At 34.9% G+C, this 17,886-nt stretch overlaps 1 protein-coding gene across 6 annotated transcripts in view; it reads right to left on the bottom strand.

The window, feature by feature from the left end:
* Positions 1–2,629: 2,629 nt before the first annotated feature.
* Positions 2,630–17,886, bottom strand: part of LOC115223718 (ankyrin repeat and fibronectin type-III domain-containing protein 1) — a 238,818-nt gene continuing 223,561 nt past the window's right edge. For 5 of the 6 annotated variants that reach the window (XM_036512367.1, XM_029794396.2, XM_029794398.2 and 2 more), the window contains 11 exons: positions 17,494–17,607; positions 17,214–17,304; positions 15,652–15,787; positions 13,445–13,558; positions 11,209–11,427; positions 8,755–8,921; positions 6,881–7,005; positions 5,607–5,792; positions 4,498–4,598; positions 3,040–4,042; positions 2,630–2,910 (listed from right to left, as the gene is read on the bottom strand). In XM_036512367.1, the coding sequence (XP_036368260.1) occupies positions 3,299–4,042; positions 4,498–4,598; positions 5,607–5,792; positions 6,881–7,005; positions 8,755–8,921; positions 11,209–11,427; positions 13,445–13,558; positions 15,652–15,787; positions 17,214–17,304; positions 17,494–17,607 (1,997 nt within the window). In that variant the 3' untranslated portion in view covers positions 2,630–2,910; positions 3,040–3,298. Of the gene's footprint in view, positions 2,911–3,035; positions 4,043–4,497; positions 4,599–5,606; positions 5,793–6,880; positions 7,006–8,754; positions 8,922–11,208; positions 11,428–13,444; positions 13,559–15,651; positions 15,788–17,213; positions 17,305–17,493; positions 17,608–17,886 lie in introns of all 6 variants that reach the window. The other variant, XM_029794397.2, reaches the window with a different exon arrangement.

A 17,886-nucleotide genomic window follows, 5' to 3' on the forward strand; every position in this document is an offset into this window, starting at 1 on the left:
GTTAAATATTTACAAAACACGATGGACTACTAGATTTTTATTTTTATTATTCATAAATTATGTTTCAACATAAAATTAGATCAGATTTGATATAATTCTCTTTGTGAACACATTTTTCCAGATAGTTTCATATTTGTTACTGTAGGCTCTTCTATAAAAAAACACTCTCATAGAATTATTGAACCAAGTTTCCTTCCAGGATAAAATTAAATACAACTTTGTTACGATTTGATCACAACTTGCTGTAAAACAAAACAGCCAGGCAATTGGCTTCCCTCTCATTCATCCACTTCCACACACAACACACACACACACACACACATCTATGTACAGATACACACACACACACACACGCACGCATAGATATAGATATACACATGCATTTATACAATACCCACTGATAATAATGTATGTATATATACATATACAGATGTGAAGCCATTTTATAGAAAGTATTATATATACACATTCTAACATGAACATTCTGGTTTCAAATTTTGGCACAAGGCCAGTAATTTCAAGAATAGGTCAAATACATCAACACCCCAGTGCATAACTGGTACTTATTTTATCGATCCTGGAAGGATGAAAGGCAAAGTAAACCTTGGTGGAATTTGAACTCAGAACATAAAGACGGACAAAATGCCGCTAAGCATTTTGCCCAGCGTGCTAACGATTCTGCCAGCTTACTGCCTTCTGACATGAATGGATTAACATTTATTAACATTGGCTATTGAATATCACTTATATACAAATATATATATATATATACACACATACACAAATACATGTGTATGTATGTTCATAACCTTCACCAAACACACGTATATTACATATATATATGCACATACACCCATATATATACATGCATGTGAAGTAGATGTGCACATTTCAACAAACTGCAGAACAAGACAATAAAAACAAAGAACTAAAAAATATAAACACTGGAATGGTTATTGTTTTGAATCTGCTGAATTAATTTCTTCAGTTACAGAGAAAAAATACCCAAAGACCATCATCATTGCTTCCAAATAAGTTAATTTGTGCCATTATGGAATTTTTCCTTGATTAGGTTATTATTTTATATACAGTTTTGTGTGCGTGTGCATATGTATACATATATATATATATAATATATATATATACTATATATATATATATATATATATATATATATATATATATACATATATATTATATATATACATACATATATATATATTATATAATATATATACATACATACATACATACATATATATATATATATAACATATATATATATATATATAATATATACATACATACATACATATATATATATATATATATATATATATATATATATATATATACATATATATATATATATAATATACATACATACATACATATATATAATATATATATATATTATAATATATATATATACATATATACATACATATATATATACATACATATATATATATACATATATATATATATACATATATACATATATATATATATATATATAATACATATATATATATATATATATTATATACATATATACATACATATAATATATATATATACATATATGCATACACCTTATGTACCCCAAAATATCAGTGTGTTAGAATCAGTTTTCAAAACAGATTCTGTTTTCTTTAAGATTTATTTTTAAAAAATATTTCTCATTTTTTCAAACAGCTTTGAAAAAAAAATATCAATGAAATTTTTTTTTTCGAGAAGATATTGTGCTTAGTGTACATTTGATGCGACTATATTTGATGCGTATATACATAAATAAGGGGGTGTATATACATAAATATAGGGTGTAATTTCAAAGCTAGTATCAGTTTGTTAACACTGACTCAATGTTGATGGTTGTTGTGACTTTTGTTCAGCATGAAACAGGGAGAAAGAACACTATGGGTGGGTTCTATAAAAATACACCGTACAGTCTTATGGGAATGGTATCACACTTGTAATGGGTTGAAATTTTCAGCCAAGGTCTGTCGATATATAACAATTCATCTTAACATTCACTGGTTATAACTAATGAAACAACCAAAGCTATATAACTAAAAATATATAACTGTGTATACATATATGTATGTATATTCAATGTATGTATATATTGTGCAGCAATGAATGTACCAGGTTTTTACTCATCTAAAGACAGACCCCCAAAGTCAGCAGTTGAAGTGAAAGAGTACAGCCCCTACAATATGAGTGTGTGTTTGTGCCTATATATATATATATATATATATATTATATATATATATATATATGCATGTATATATACATAAACACATGAATATATAATACATATGTATATACAAGTATGTATATGTGTATATACATACACACGTGGTATATATACATATATATATATACTCACATACACATGACTATATGCATGTATATATGTATAGGTATATACATGTATAAATACTATCATATATATATGTATATGTATATATATATATATTATATATATATATATATAATATATACATACATGCATATATCTATTTATATATGCCTGTATATATATATGTACCTGTATACATATTTATATATATCTATGCATATGTGTGAGTGTGTGTATATAGATACATATACATGAGTATGTGCGTAAATAAATTATATTTTGTTTTATTGTAGCTATCACAGCTAAGGCCATGCGGGAGCACTTTTCATAAACGTGTGTGTGTTTATGTGTAGCCACACTTATACACACACAAATGTATATATGTGAACCTGTATTAATGTATTTAAGGTATTGATAAAATGTCAGAAAATTTTCGGCCGGAATTAAAAAATGGACGTAGGTTCAATTCTACCCTGGGATGCTCATTTCTCTTCGATTTGTTTTTTTTTTTGCTCTTCATTTTATATGTCTGTGTGTATGTGTGTCTCTCTATGTATATATATTGACATATACATACATATATATATATATATGCATGTATTCACATATACATACATACATACATACATACATACATACATACATAATACATACATACATACATACATACATACATATATATATATATATATATATATATATATATATATATATTATATATATATATATATATATATATATGCATGTATTCACATATATGAGTGACAACAGATCTTTTGGAGGTATATTATTGAAAATAAATTAAATTTTGGAAGTTGTGTAATGAAAGAAGAGGAAATATTTCAATGAATCAACAGGTTTGGAGTTTTTCCTCTTTCAAATGCAAGTTCAGTCCTGAACAGGGTTGACTTTTGGAATATTCCTGTCTACCATTTATACAGTGGTAGCCTGTGATGTTTCCATGGCAACAACCTGCTCTGATTTCATCTTCACATAATATCTACCTTTACACCATGGACTCTGTAAAGTCATCAGCTTACAGTCACCAGGTATCAGCTTCTCCTTGTTTTCGGTGCTACAAACCACAAGGCAGAAATTGTTCAAGTGCAGTTCGTCATAAACAGGACCATCTAAATGTTTTTTAATTACTTCCTTGTTTAATTCCTGCACCACCAAACTAACGACTTCTTCTGCTGTTGTATTGTGCGTTACACATAAGCGGACACTCGTACCTTTTGCGAGCCCTGTTTCATATGCTGCATAAACACGAATCACATCCGTTTTGGACGATGATGTTTGCTTTAACATACTATTCTCTTGATTGTTGTTGCTGTTGTTTTCTTGTGTTGGATCATAAAACTTGGCAATTTTCCTGTTGTCTTTGCCGACACTGATCAAATTGGAATCACAGAATAAAGAGTCGCTGCTCATTAAAGAACTGTGACTGGAATTCGTTAATCTTCCAATATCTCCAATTGCAAGAACCTGAGGTCCATAAGTCTGTGACAAAAGAGCTTTTACTGCTATTCCACCATCTCGCTTTGTCTTGTCTCGAGAAAATGTTATTATATCCATAATCCAGCGGTTAGTTTTCCATATTTTCTCTGCTTCCAGTTGAAGATTGGTCAAAAGATCCACCCGTTCCTTGGCAGCAACTAATTCTGGAGAGGAAAATGCCTACAAGAAGAAAAAAAAGTTATGTTCATATATATTTTTTTACTGAAATCTATTTGTATTTTTTTCATTAAAGACTCAACTTTGATGCAGTTTTAATCTTTTTTTAATCTTTTTTGATGCAGTTTTAATCTTTTTTTTGTACAGATTTTTCATATTTTCTAACCAATGTCTATAAATATATTTAGAAACAGAATCTGTTAAGTGGGAACAATATATCTTAAAGTTATTGTTTTCATATTATTTTTGTGTCTAATATAAGGGGAAAATGTAACTAAAATCTGTTTTAATTGGGGTGAAGATAGGGGGGAAACAAAGAACTCACAGCTCTTCTACACTGTTGCAGTGATAACATAAATCCTACGATTACAGGCGAACTTAAGTTCAGTTGATGATGCTAAAAAGCTATGGGCTTGATCTACAAGTATAGCTATAGGTTGGAAAGATGAGATATCTACCTCTCTCTGTGCTTGTTGTGCAAGTCCTAGGTCACACTCCAAAATAGAGGATAGACGAGAGTACAAAGACAATAAATCTGGTTGGTAGGTTGTCATGTGATCTGTAAATAGGATCAGAGAAAACATTGGTTTTAAAAATTAATTTATAATTAATTTATAATCTGGCATTAAACAACAAGAGAAACAAAATCAGAAAATAAAAAGATTAAAAAAATGAATATTGTTATACTTGGGGATGGCCATATTTTGCTAATTAAACAATGCAGGTATTATATATTTGGTTTTCACTTTAGCTTTATTATTATTATTGCTTTACTTATTCCAGAACAAAAGGAGACACATGGGATAGAGAATCCCTGAATAGGTCACAGGATGTGTGATGAAAGAACTTTGACAAAGAAACTAAAAAACAATAATAAAGCTCAAGTGAAGACCAAATATATAATGCATGTATTTAATTGGCAAAATATGACCATCCCCAAGTACCATAAATCCTTGAGTATAATCCGCATTTTTTTCCCAAAATTTAAAGGTCAAAATCCCTAGTGTGTACTATATACAAGGTTAAAAATGAAAAATATTTTCTAAGCAATGTCCGAGTCTCTATTTGCTGTCCGGCAATGTTTATTCAGACACATTTTGTGATGTCGGGCGTGAAAATACCTTAAGCTAAGCATGAAAGCAATGAAGTCATAAAAGAATCATCCATAACTTGCAGTAAGCAACATTTATTAAACGTTATTACTGTTATTTCTTTATTTTCTGCAAACAAAATGCACAAAAAAGCTACACATTTGCATCATGTTATATATACAATAATAATAAAGGACGTTACCGTATACATTTTTACAAACCAAGGACGTTATATAGACCTCCTTGACTCAAGTTAGAGAAGGGGTGTGTATAATACACAAGGTTTAGGTTTTTCAGAGGTACAGCCCCCAAAAATCCCCTGCGTATTATAGTCATGGGCGAACTAGACTCGAGGATTTACGGTATAACAATATTTGTTTCATCACACTACTCCATATCAAGAATCTTGCAAAACAAATACATAAACGTAAAAGGAAAACAAAAAAAGAATACTTTGGCAAATTCTAGGTACTTACTCATTTCAAAGACTTGAACAGGCAAAGTCAGCAGTTCTGTGTACTGGGTGAATGGTTCAATATCCTTTCCTGGCACTATACAAACATCTTCGGTTGGTGGAAGTAACACCAAGAATGCTACATCTTTACTCAACTCAACCACTTCAAGATCATACAGCCTATGATTATCTGCTTGGTCAGCCATTCCTGCAATCAGAGACAGACATTCAAAGGTGAGAGAGAATACAATCTATTCAGATCTTTCAGGCAACACATAATGATTCTGTAGTCAAGGGGATAAAATTGGATGATGTGACAATCATGCCCTTTTATATTAGTAGTATTGTTTGTTCCTTCTCGAGCCACACCTGGCTCATTAGGATCCGGTTTCCTGGTTTCCCAGTTTCCTTGGCGTATAGGTTCCCCACCTGGACGGAACACCGGTCCACCACAGGTGAGATGCAAGATGCAGGAGGAAAGAGTGAGAGAAAGTTATGGTGAAAGAGTCAGCAGAAATTTCGCCATTATCTTCTGCCGGAACCACGTGGAGTTTAGGTGTTTTTGCTCAATAAACACACAGAACGCCTGGTCTGGGAATCGAAACTGCGATCCTCCGACCGAGAGTTCGCTGCCCTAACCACTGGGCCATTGTGCCCCCACAGTTTCATTATATATTGGTTTCAAACTTTGGTACAAGGCCAGTAATTTTGGGGAGGGCTAAGTCAATTACATTGACCCTAGTGTTCAACTGGTACTTATTTTATTGACCCCTGAAAGGATGAAGGGCAAAGTTGACCTCAGCAGAATGTAAAAACAGATAAAATGCTACTAAGCATTTTGCCTGGTTTGCCATCGATTCTTATTTCTTTATTGCCCACAATTGCTCATCAAAAACAACATAGAGGGAACAAACAAGGACAGACAAAGGGATTAAGTCGATTATATTGACCCCAGTGCGTAACTGGCACTTAATTTATCGACCCTGAAAGGATGAAAGGCAAAGTCGACCTCGGTGGAATTTGAACCCAGAACGTAACGGCAGACAAAATACTGCTAAGCATTTCGCCTGGCGTGCTAACGATTCTGCTAATGAGCTAACGTTTGCCAACGATTCTGCCAGCTCACTGCATTAATGCAAATCATTATATATTGTTCTTAGAACTACAATGCAATACCTGTAGCTGCAGTAAGGCTTGAACTCCTGACCATATATGGTCAGTGGCCACTAGCTTAACCACATGGCTATCAAATTTTAACCAAGGTTCTAATAGGATTTATTTTAGATTTCAACTTACCCATCAGATCTAATAGTTGTTGGATTGCTTTGTTTAAACTCCGATGGAAATCTTTCTGAATGGTAGATGCAGTTGGAAGGGCATCAACTCCTTTCCGAAAATGCTGTAACCACAACCATTCTTCTCTGAAATGAAATACAGTAAAGGTGAGGGGAAAGGAATCATCATCATCACCATCGTCAACACTATGGACATCATCATTATAGAGATAGAAACTTCAATATTAAGGAGATCAAAATTGAACGTCTCATCTTGAACTGTGTGTGTGTGAGTGTGTGTTTGTATGTGTGGTGTGTGTGTGTGTGTGTGAATCTTTTATCTTTTACTTGTTTCAGTCATTAGACTGCAGCCATGCTGAGGCACCACCCTGAAGAATTCTAATCAAATGGATGGCCCCGCCACCCAAGACTTGTTATTATTCTGTTAAGCCTGATACTTATTCAATCAGTCTCTTTCGCTGTACTGGTAAGTTACGGGGACGTAAACACACCAACACTGGTTATCAAGTGATGAAGGGGTACAAGCACATACACAGACACGCACACACACATATATATATACATAAATATATATCATATATATATATATACATAAATATATATCATATATATATATATATATATAAATGTATAGAAGTAAATATATGACACAACGAAGTACCGATATTTACTGGAAAGCAATACTATTTGCATTACTATTTTATATACACACATATATATATATATATATATATATATATATATATATATATATATATATATATATATCATATATATACACATACATGTATACATGTATGTAATATAATTTTTTTCTGAAACTTCAGATTTTTAAATATGCTGGACCACTGGTTTTAAATTGATATTAATCAAATTAATATTAAATTTTTCACCCTTATTCATCATCATTATCATCATCGTTTAGCGTCTGCTTTCCATGCTAGCATGGGTTGGACGGTTCAACTGGGGTCTGGGAAGCCAGAAGGCTGCACCAAGCCCAGATATATATATATATATCTGTGTGTGTCTTTGTATATGTGTTTGTCCACTGTCACCACTTGACAACCAACATATATAGATTAATGTGAGACTCAAAGGATGTATTATCCGAGTAGATACTGTGGTCAATCTAAGTTATGTTCCAGGTTATGACTAACCACAATGATTAGTATTTAATGTTTATGACAACGAGAAGTAGTCACTGAAGCTGTAAATTCCTCTGATGAGTAATTCCATGTTTGCTTCTCTGGTTGGTAATATTGTTTGGAGTGTAATATTACCAATAATTATAATGACAGAGAATATGGAGATTGGTACATCCCCAGAATTTATTTCTATTTATTTTGCGATGTCCTATGGCAGATTTTTATGGTTACGACAACGTTGTAAAATAAAAGGAAATAAATTTTGAGGATATATCAGTCTCTATATTGTATATTGTTATAATTGTTGCATACACACACACACACACACACACATGCTGGGCTTCTTTCAGTTTCTAATCTACCAAGTTCACTCACAAGGCTTTGGTTGACCCAAGCAGTAGAAGGCACTCACCAATTATTCCATGCAATGGAACTGAACCCAGAACCATCTGGCTGGGAAGCAAACTTCTTGTCACACAACCATACACACACACACACACACGCACACCACACACACACACACACACACGCACACGCACACATGCACGCACGCACGCATGCACGCATGCACACACACACACACACACACGCACACACACACACACATGCATACAGAAACATAATACTCACACAGAAACACACACACACAGAAACACACACACACACACACACACACACACACACAGAAACACACACACACACGCATAATTTGGCAGGACAAAATTCTTACCTTGATACATTTGGACAGTCCCTGATTTTGACATGTGGTAAAATATTTGGCGCATTGTTTGGGGTGAAAACTTTGATGAGCTCCATGGAACTGACCAACTTCAAGTAGCCAAGGTATAAACCTCGTTGTGTTGGCACTGTACTAACGTCGTTGTAAAGAATCATATCCTGTAAGAGACAATATAAAAAAAAAAACTGTAAAATAATGTTTCACACGCACACAGACATATATGTACAAGTACATACATACATACATACATACATGTACATTGTTATTTGTTTTAAGATACAAAACACATAAAGGTACCCCATACATGTTTATATTAAAAGTATGCACAGTGTAAAGTATGTATATGTTGTAGAATGTAATGTATGTATATACTGTAAAATGTAATGTATATATATGGTCTACAATGTAAAGGGCTAACCCTTTCGTTATTGTATATATATGCAAGGACTTTCTAAAAGTTCATGCAAAGTTATGAAGATGAAGTAATGTGGTCAATAACACATCATATCATAGGTCATAGCTCCTGGTTTATCATGTTGTGTATCATTGAGAATTTTCTTTTATTTTCATCTGTTAAACTGTTTCAACCCATTTATGAATATAACCAACCAAACAATACCGGCTGAGAACTTGTATGGATGGCTTTGGAATTTGGCACATATAACAAGCACCTGTATTCAGGTCTCTTTCTCTCTTCACCTACCTGTTTCCATCTATCACTCTGTCTTAACATTGTCTACCCCTATCACAACCCAACACTTCTCTCCCCCCTCTGTGACCTCTCACCTGAATCATTCTGTCTCTATCAGCAAATAAAGGAGATAGCCGTGTAGCAGTTGACCTCCATCTAATAAATACAGGATATTCCGGTATACTTTTGTATGTAAATGATGTTGTATTATTACAATAAGTGGTACATACCACTGAGAACTGGTTTTTATTAGAATACAAGAAAACATGTTAACATGTGTTTGTGTGTGTGTATGTATGTTACTCTTTTACTCTCTTATTTGTTTCAGTCATTTGACTGCGGCCATGCTGGAGCATCACCTTTAGTCGAACAAATCAACTCCAGTACTCATTCTTTGTAAACCTAGTACTTATTCTATCAGTCTCTTTTGCCAAACCGCTAAGTTACAGGGACGTAAGCACACCAGCATTGGTTGTCAAGTGATGGTGGGGGGACAAACACAGATACACAAACATATGCACACACACACAGACACAGAAACACACACACACACATACATGCAATGAGTTTATTTCAGTTTCTGTCTTCCAAATATATATATATATATATATATTTTTTTTTATTATATAGAAGGAGCTTCTACAGGACTAGAACTGTTTCATTCAAAAGAATCAGTTCTAGTCCTGTAGAAGCTCCTTCTATATAATAAATTAATTTACTCTGCTATGTATTGAGTACCTTATTTACTGTGGTTAACGCCGACTCAACCCGGGACCTACATATATATATATATATATGTATATATATATATATATATATATATATATATATATATATATATTATAATTAAGGGTATCTAAGACATACCACCATGCTAGATATAGCAGCCACAACTTGACTCTAAAACCACATTAAATGTTCATACAGCACCAGGAGAGAAGACAAAGAGCCAGAAATCCGGGATCTGGAATTATCCAATAATTTTTTTTGCTTGTTTATTTTGTCATTTTGTCTTCTCTCCTGGTGCTGTATGAACATTTAATGTGGTTTTAGAGTCAAGTTTTGGCTGCTATATCTAGCATGGTGGTATCTTTTAGATACCCTTAATTATAATTTAATAACAATTATTACCTATGCGGTTTTTATTCCCATGCTAGCCACCTGATATGATCGGTATTTTAAATAACGATCTTATCCTTATATATATATATGGGTATAAGTAAGTATTTCATTTATTCCTTTGCCGCATTTATCACTGATGAAGAGAAGGTTCTTATGAACTAACTCTGAAATCGGGTCTGATATGATAATAACAGGATTTTTTGAAATTTCTATCGGCTTTTTTTGAGATATGTGCTTGTATTGATAAATTACATGGTTATTGACATTATGTCTATTTTCGGCATATTTTGGCATTAGAAATTTTTTTTCTTTTGCCCTTACTTATAAATTGTTTCTAAACTTAAACTATAAAGGTATTTTTTTGATATGCTGGCCATTGACAGAATTTTTTTCAAAAAATTTTATCCTGCATTAGATGAATATATATATATATATATATATATATATATATATATATATACACATAAATATATACATATCTATTTGTATGTGTGTGCGTGTGTGTGCATGCATGTGTGCATGGTTATTGCAACTTTGCTGGTTTCGATTTAAAATGTAAAAAGTATTGTTTTAAAAATATTTCGAAAAAGAAGTTGATAAAAGAAGTGGGTAGAAGAACTCATTCTACTTACCGCAGCAGAGTTCAAGAGTAGTTCATGCGCTTCACTGCTGTCTTGGTCTATAACAGTCATTCTCCGGTGAAGTTTGGCCAAGGACACCCATTTACCAGAACCAAGAGCCAGGAATTTGGTGTCTTTGATTTCCTTGATACATACTAATACGGTGCTGCCATTGTTGTCTTTTAATGGCTGGTGGTAGAACTGTCCAAGATCACTGATGCCTAAAGCACTCTGTTAAGACAAGGAGAAATGGTAAAGTGAGAATACAGACACACAGCAATGGCATGGTGTGGGATGCGCTGGGGTGGAACATATACTCTTTACTCTTTTACTCTTTTACTTGTTTCAGTCATTTGACTGTGGCCATGCTGGAGCGCCACCTTTAGTCGAGCAAATCGACCCCCGAGACTTATTCTTTGTAAGCCCACTACTTATTCTATCGATCTCTTTTGCCGAACCGCTAAGTGACGGGGACGTAAACACACCAGCATCAGTTGTCAAGCAATGCTAAGGAGACAAACACACACACAAACACACACACACACATACATATATATATATATATATATATACATATATACGACAGGCTTCTTTCAGTTTCCGTCTACCAAATCCACTCACAAGGCATTGGTCCGCCCGGGGCTATAGCAGAAGACACTTGCCCAAGATGCCACGCAATGGGACTGAACCCGGAACCATGTGGTTGGTTAGCAAGCTACTTACCACACAGCCACTCCTGCGCCTATTACATTTAAGCCATCAGCATTCAAATTGCTCTGTCAAATGCAATGGTTTTTTATTCACGTTGCTTGGAATCAGTCATGCATTGTTTTGTAGCTTTGAGATTTCTGTTATGGGATTAGTCTTTTACTTGTTTAGTTGAAGAAATCGACCCCAGGACCTATTCTTTGTAAGCCTAGTACTTATTCTTTGTGCCTCTTTTGCTAAACCACTAAGTTACAGGGATGTAAACACACCAACATTGGCTGTCAAGCGATGGTGGTGGGGATAAACACAGACATACATATAAATATACATACATACATACATACATACATACATACATACATACATACATACATACTACATACATACATACATACATACATATATATATATAATATATATATATATATATATATATATATATATAGTTAATCCAAACATGAGCAAAGAGAAACCACAACAATGCAAGGATGTGGAACATGTTTAGTGTTATTGGATGCTCAGGAAAGGAAAGAAAGAAGGAGGATTTAACATTTCGAGCGGAGCTCTTCATCAGAAACATAGAAAAAGGAAAGGCCCAAGGAAGGGAAGACAGAGAAAGAAAATCGGCAACAGTACACAAGAGACACACACATATATATATAAGACACACACATACACACAACAGGTTTCTTTCAGTTTCAGTTTCATAATCCTATCATGATTGTGAATCAGCCTTGAAATGTAATGAGAAAATTCCCATATTTGGTTAACATGACGTCTGACAACACCAACAAAGGTGATTGCTACAGACAGTTGGCCGTGTTCACTTTCGGAAAGTTCTATGATTCACTTTGGAAACACCATGGCATAAAACCAGTCAGCAAACAGTAAAGTTTTCCCAAACAGTAATCCTATCAAGTCTAGTGTGTTCTACTAAAATCTATGCAGGATGTTGTTGAAATAGCAAACACCTGATGAGATGTCAGTTGCTCCATCTATGGTTTCTGACGAACATTTGATGGTGAAAGCACATTACCAACAAAAAAGGTTGTGCAGAGTCAAAATATGTCAAGTGCAGAGTCCTTCCTGATGGAATTGCAATTGTGCTGCTTGGAACACTAGGATCTCCAAGACTGCTCTACAATGAGCTGAAATATGGCAATCATCAAAAAGAGCACCCATAACTCCCTTATAAATATTTCATCAAATAATTTCTTAATGAAGGGGGTGGTTTGATTGTAACTGCTTGGGAGAAGATAGTGGCTGATTGTAAAGAATGGCAAAGAGTTACGAAGAGAAGTGTAAATGTTGCAGAATGAAACTGAGACCACAAATAGGACACAAGACTGTTGCTTTTAGTCCTGGTGCAGTGGATTCTCCTCAAACTTTTCTCTCTTCATTTTCTCTCTATTTCATTGAAGGAAACATATATCTGTGGTCATTTTTTATTTGTGAGTGATGGCTGGGCGTGCAGGTGAGTATTGAGTTTAGATCAATGAGAAGAAAGATTTCTTGAAAAAAATACTCTCCAGAAACTTACCTGTAGTAAAGCTGCTGCTTGGAGAAGTTTACCTCGGAAGTGTGTGGAACCGGCACTTGTACTTTTGTACATGTCATGTCGCAGTGATTTCACATCTGTCCAGGTACAGGCAATCTAAAAGAAACACAATTCAACTGTATGGAGAACTTTCTAGACACACCGATAAATAAATACAATATTAAATCTATGTAGCAATTGGGAAATCATTAATAATTCTTCACATTGATAGATAGTCTTGTGTGTTGTTGTTGTTGCTTAGCCCCAGGTTGTCCTTGGTCTGTCAGACCTGTAATCAAAAGTGTTCTACCTGGGGTCACCATTAATCAATGTGTCTCTCTTTGGGGAAGAATTGGTCACTCTTTTGAGTAGTTTGAGCAACCATATAGAGGTTACCACCTTAGGTAGAAAAGTCCCATATTTTATAGGGATGGGGGTGAATTAGGGAAAATGTAAGTTGTAGTACGACTGCATGTCTTTGGTGAGATACCATAGAATCAACATCAATGTTGAAGTTGATATTATATATCAGATGAAAGAGAACACACTGTAGCAAACTAGATATATGAGTGAAGAAGTTATAGTATATTACACAAGATAATGAGCTAGAGGAGGAGTAATGCTATAAATAAACCAGTTGAATTTTGTTCATCAAAGCTGAACAATATATAACTTATTTGAAAGAAAGATTTACAAGCTCAGCTCTTTCTCCTCAAATTATATAGGGGCAAGCTCAAAAGATAAAAGTATGCTCAAAAGTAAAACGTATGCTCAAGAGGTTTCTGGACAGCTTTACTTTGATTGGATCAAGTGTAATAGCTAGAAGTTTGAGGAGTGAAGTAACCAAGTGAGCAGAATAAGGTGCTTGAGGTAGCCTAGATGATGATGATGATGATGGTCGTGGTGGTGGTGATTGTTGTTGTCATCATTGTTGTCATCATCATCATCATCATCATCATCATCCTTAATATCCGTTTTCCATGCTAGCATGGATTGGATGGTTTGATCAGAGCTGGCACGCAGAAGAGCTGTTCTACGTTCCAGCCTGATTTGGCCTGGTTTTTTGCAGTGTGTGCTGGGTGCTTTTACTTGGCACCAGCATGAGTGCTTTTTATGTGGCACCGGTACAGGACTCTTGAAGGCCAATCCTCTTCACCAGAGGGAGTGACCCTAATACTTCTGCTGTGGGGGACAGGTTTTCATGAGTAAGTCCTCCACAGCAGAAGCGTTAAGGAAGAGTTAAGGCCACTCCATCTGGTGAAGCAGAATGGTCTGCAAGAGTTCTATGCTGGCGCCGGTGGCTGGAATGGATGGTAATTTATATAGTTTGCTAGTTCAGACAATTAGAAGCTGTGGTAGTTATGGTAAAAGAAATAGAGGAACAGACAAAGAATGCTGGTGAAATAGGAGCTATAGCATAATCACCAAGAAAAGTAATGAGAAAATTATGAAGTCTAGCAACTGTAAAGCTTGCATAAGTTTTATTTGTGAGTTGTTCAAAGGTCCCAGTTGACCTGATCAACAGAACAGCCTGCTTGTGAAATTAACATGCACGTGGCTGAGTACTCCACAGACCTGTAGTTCACAGGGAGATTCAGCATGAGACAGTATATGACAGGACTGACCTTTTGAAAAACAGGTGGTACTCATTTTTACCAGCTAAGTGGACTGTATTAATCATCATCATCATCATCATCATCGTTTAAACGTCTGTTTTCCATGTTAGCATGGGTTGGACGAATGACTGAGGGCTGGCAACCAGATGGCTGCACCAGGCTCCAGTCTTGATCAGGCAGAGTTTCTACAGCTGGATGCCCTTCCTAACGCCAACCACTCCGAGAGTGTAGTGGGTGCTTTTTACGTGCCACCTGCACGGGGGCCAATCAGGCGGTACTGGCAATGACCTCGCTCGAATCTTTTACACGTGCCACCGACACAGGTGCCAGTGAAGTGACGTTGGTAATGATCACACTCAAATGGTGCCCTTTTACGCGCCACAGGTACGGAAGCCAGTTTGCTGCTCTGGCAACGATCACAATGATCACGCTCGTATTAATGTATAAGAATTTACCTAAACATGTATTGAAATATAGCAGGTCTTCATTGCTGGTCTAATAACATAATGCTGAGCCTACTCTAGGAATAAAAAGATTTATATATACTGCAACCTATACATCTGCTTCCAATACATATCTGTTTGTGTGACTTACCTTCATAAGCCAATAAAAATCTGTGTGTATTGAGGTGCTTGAATAATTCTCATCAACTTCCACAACTGGCAACTGATCTTCTGGAGTGACAAGGATTTTGTCTTTGTGATACAAGAGGCAGGATAGGTAGATCCCTCTGAAACAATAAATCACATTTAATAAATAAGGAGCAATAAAATATATCAGGGAACCACTCATATCTTAAGGGCTACACTAATGTCTACTTGTTGAGAAGGACTTGGGTTTGTTTTATATATATATATATATATATAAATAGGTGAATGAATTATCCTATGTTTATCGTTAGCATGGAAAATTCGTTTAACCGAAACCTGGGTAGCAAATTCACGTCAGAAAAACGGTTGAAGTGACCTGTCAGGGGTAGAAATTCTGGGTTCATGTGCAGAAATTTGTGTGTCGTATATGAATAAATGAAAGAATGGAGTCGAACGAAGATGTTAACAAAATTCCTTTACTCTCGACACATGTTTCGAAGACAGCATGTTTTCATTCCAAAGGAATAAAGGGTGCATTATGCAAGCTTCTCATCAGGAAAGAAAGGGAGCCTCTCTCGACAACAAGACAAACAAAAATTTCGAGGATTTTTGTTTGTCTTGTTGTCGATAGAGGCTCCCTTTCTTTCCTGACGAGAAGATTGCATAATGCACCCTTTATTCCTTTGGAATGAAACCATGTTGTCTTCGAAACATATGTCGAGAGTAAAGGAATTTGTTAACATCTTTGTTCAACTCCATTCTTTCATTTATATATATATATATATATATATTAGTTAATGTAGAAATATGGTGATTAAGTTAATATTTGAAATAAGTTAATATATAACAACTAACCCGTACTTGCATGGAGGATGGTATGTGTTAGATGTTATCATTTCTTGACCACTAACTGACCAATATACTTGTAGTCTAGCAAGCTATAGTTCAGCTACCAGCCCAGATTCTGTTGGTTGTCAGACTAAGAAAAGCAAACTTTCAAGGTATTGTTTACCTTTCACAGGTAAACTATGGTTGAGCCTGTGACAGAGGAGACCCCCAGTGTTCTCAGCCCCCCAAACCATATCTCTGCACACTGCTATTGAGGTGGAGATGGCTATCCGCAAGTGTGAGTCCCGTGGGTTAGAGTGGCTGCTCCAGCACCTCTCCCTCATCATCCTCTGGGTCAATCCTTTTTCCATTTTGTCTGCTGAGATCATGAAAAAGTTTGAATTATAGGAAATTCTACTTCCACTCCTCAACGTGAAGTTACTCCACACATATTGCTCAGTGCCTGTCTGTAGGACACACAGCATTCAGTTTTTTAAGCACTTCTTAGTTATTATCCAGCATGTCAACCCCATAATCCATCTGATGAGTGTATATATCTGTTGTGTATCTCTAGTTTCAGGAACACTGTGTTTTAACTAATGACCAAAATTTCCGCTATAAAAGACCAACAAATAAGCAGTCATTGAGCTAAACAAACCTGTTTTAATTAGCTTATCACCCTCCATCACTTACTTTAGATTTTCTTCAATATAATGAAGTAAATTATTAAAATCTTACCTTTGAAGGGATTTCTGAAATTTTGGTGATAATGAGAAAAGATTCTTTAAACTTTTTCTTTTCCTCTGGACTGGTGAGTCTCCCGATGGCTCTGTAAATAAATAAATAAAAAATAAATTTGAACTCAGAACATAAAAGACGAATGAAATGCCACCAAGCATTTTGTCCAGAGTGCTAACGATTCTGTCAGCTTGCTACCTTAGAAACAATGACTAAATAGTGACAAAGAATTACTTAAGAATTTGGTAATTATAGGTGAGAAGAAAGTTTGTAGACTAACCTTTGATAGCAGGTGCATCTGTGGGTCTTGACTGCCTAACTTGAGAGAATAAGTCTTCAAGAGTGTTTACTTTCCATTGAGAGCGAGGGACTATGTTGTCAACATCATGCCAACCTTGTAGAGAAAGAAGAATCAATTTCCAATTATTCTTTGTGACAAATCTCTCATTCTAGATTCTTTGATACAATATTTATGGGACTGACTGATGGACAAACTTATAGACCAGTGGTTCTCAACCATTTTTTGCCTATGGACTGTTTTTATTACTATTCTATTCTTTGTGGGCTCCCAAAGCCATATGATGTTTAAAAACTGGTTTTATAGATGCTTCTTTCAAAATTCCTATTTTATTTTTCACTCTTGTGTAAACTGAACTATGTAAACCATTTGAGA

The sequence above is a fragment of the Octopus sinensis genome, linkage group LG23 (assembly GCF_006345805.1).
Source record: "Octopus sinensis linkage group LG23, ASM634580v1, whole genome shotgun sequence".
NCBI classification, from domain to species: Eukaryota; Metazoa; Mollusca; class Cephalopoda; order Octopoda; family Octopodidae; genus Octopus; species Octopus sinensis.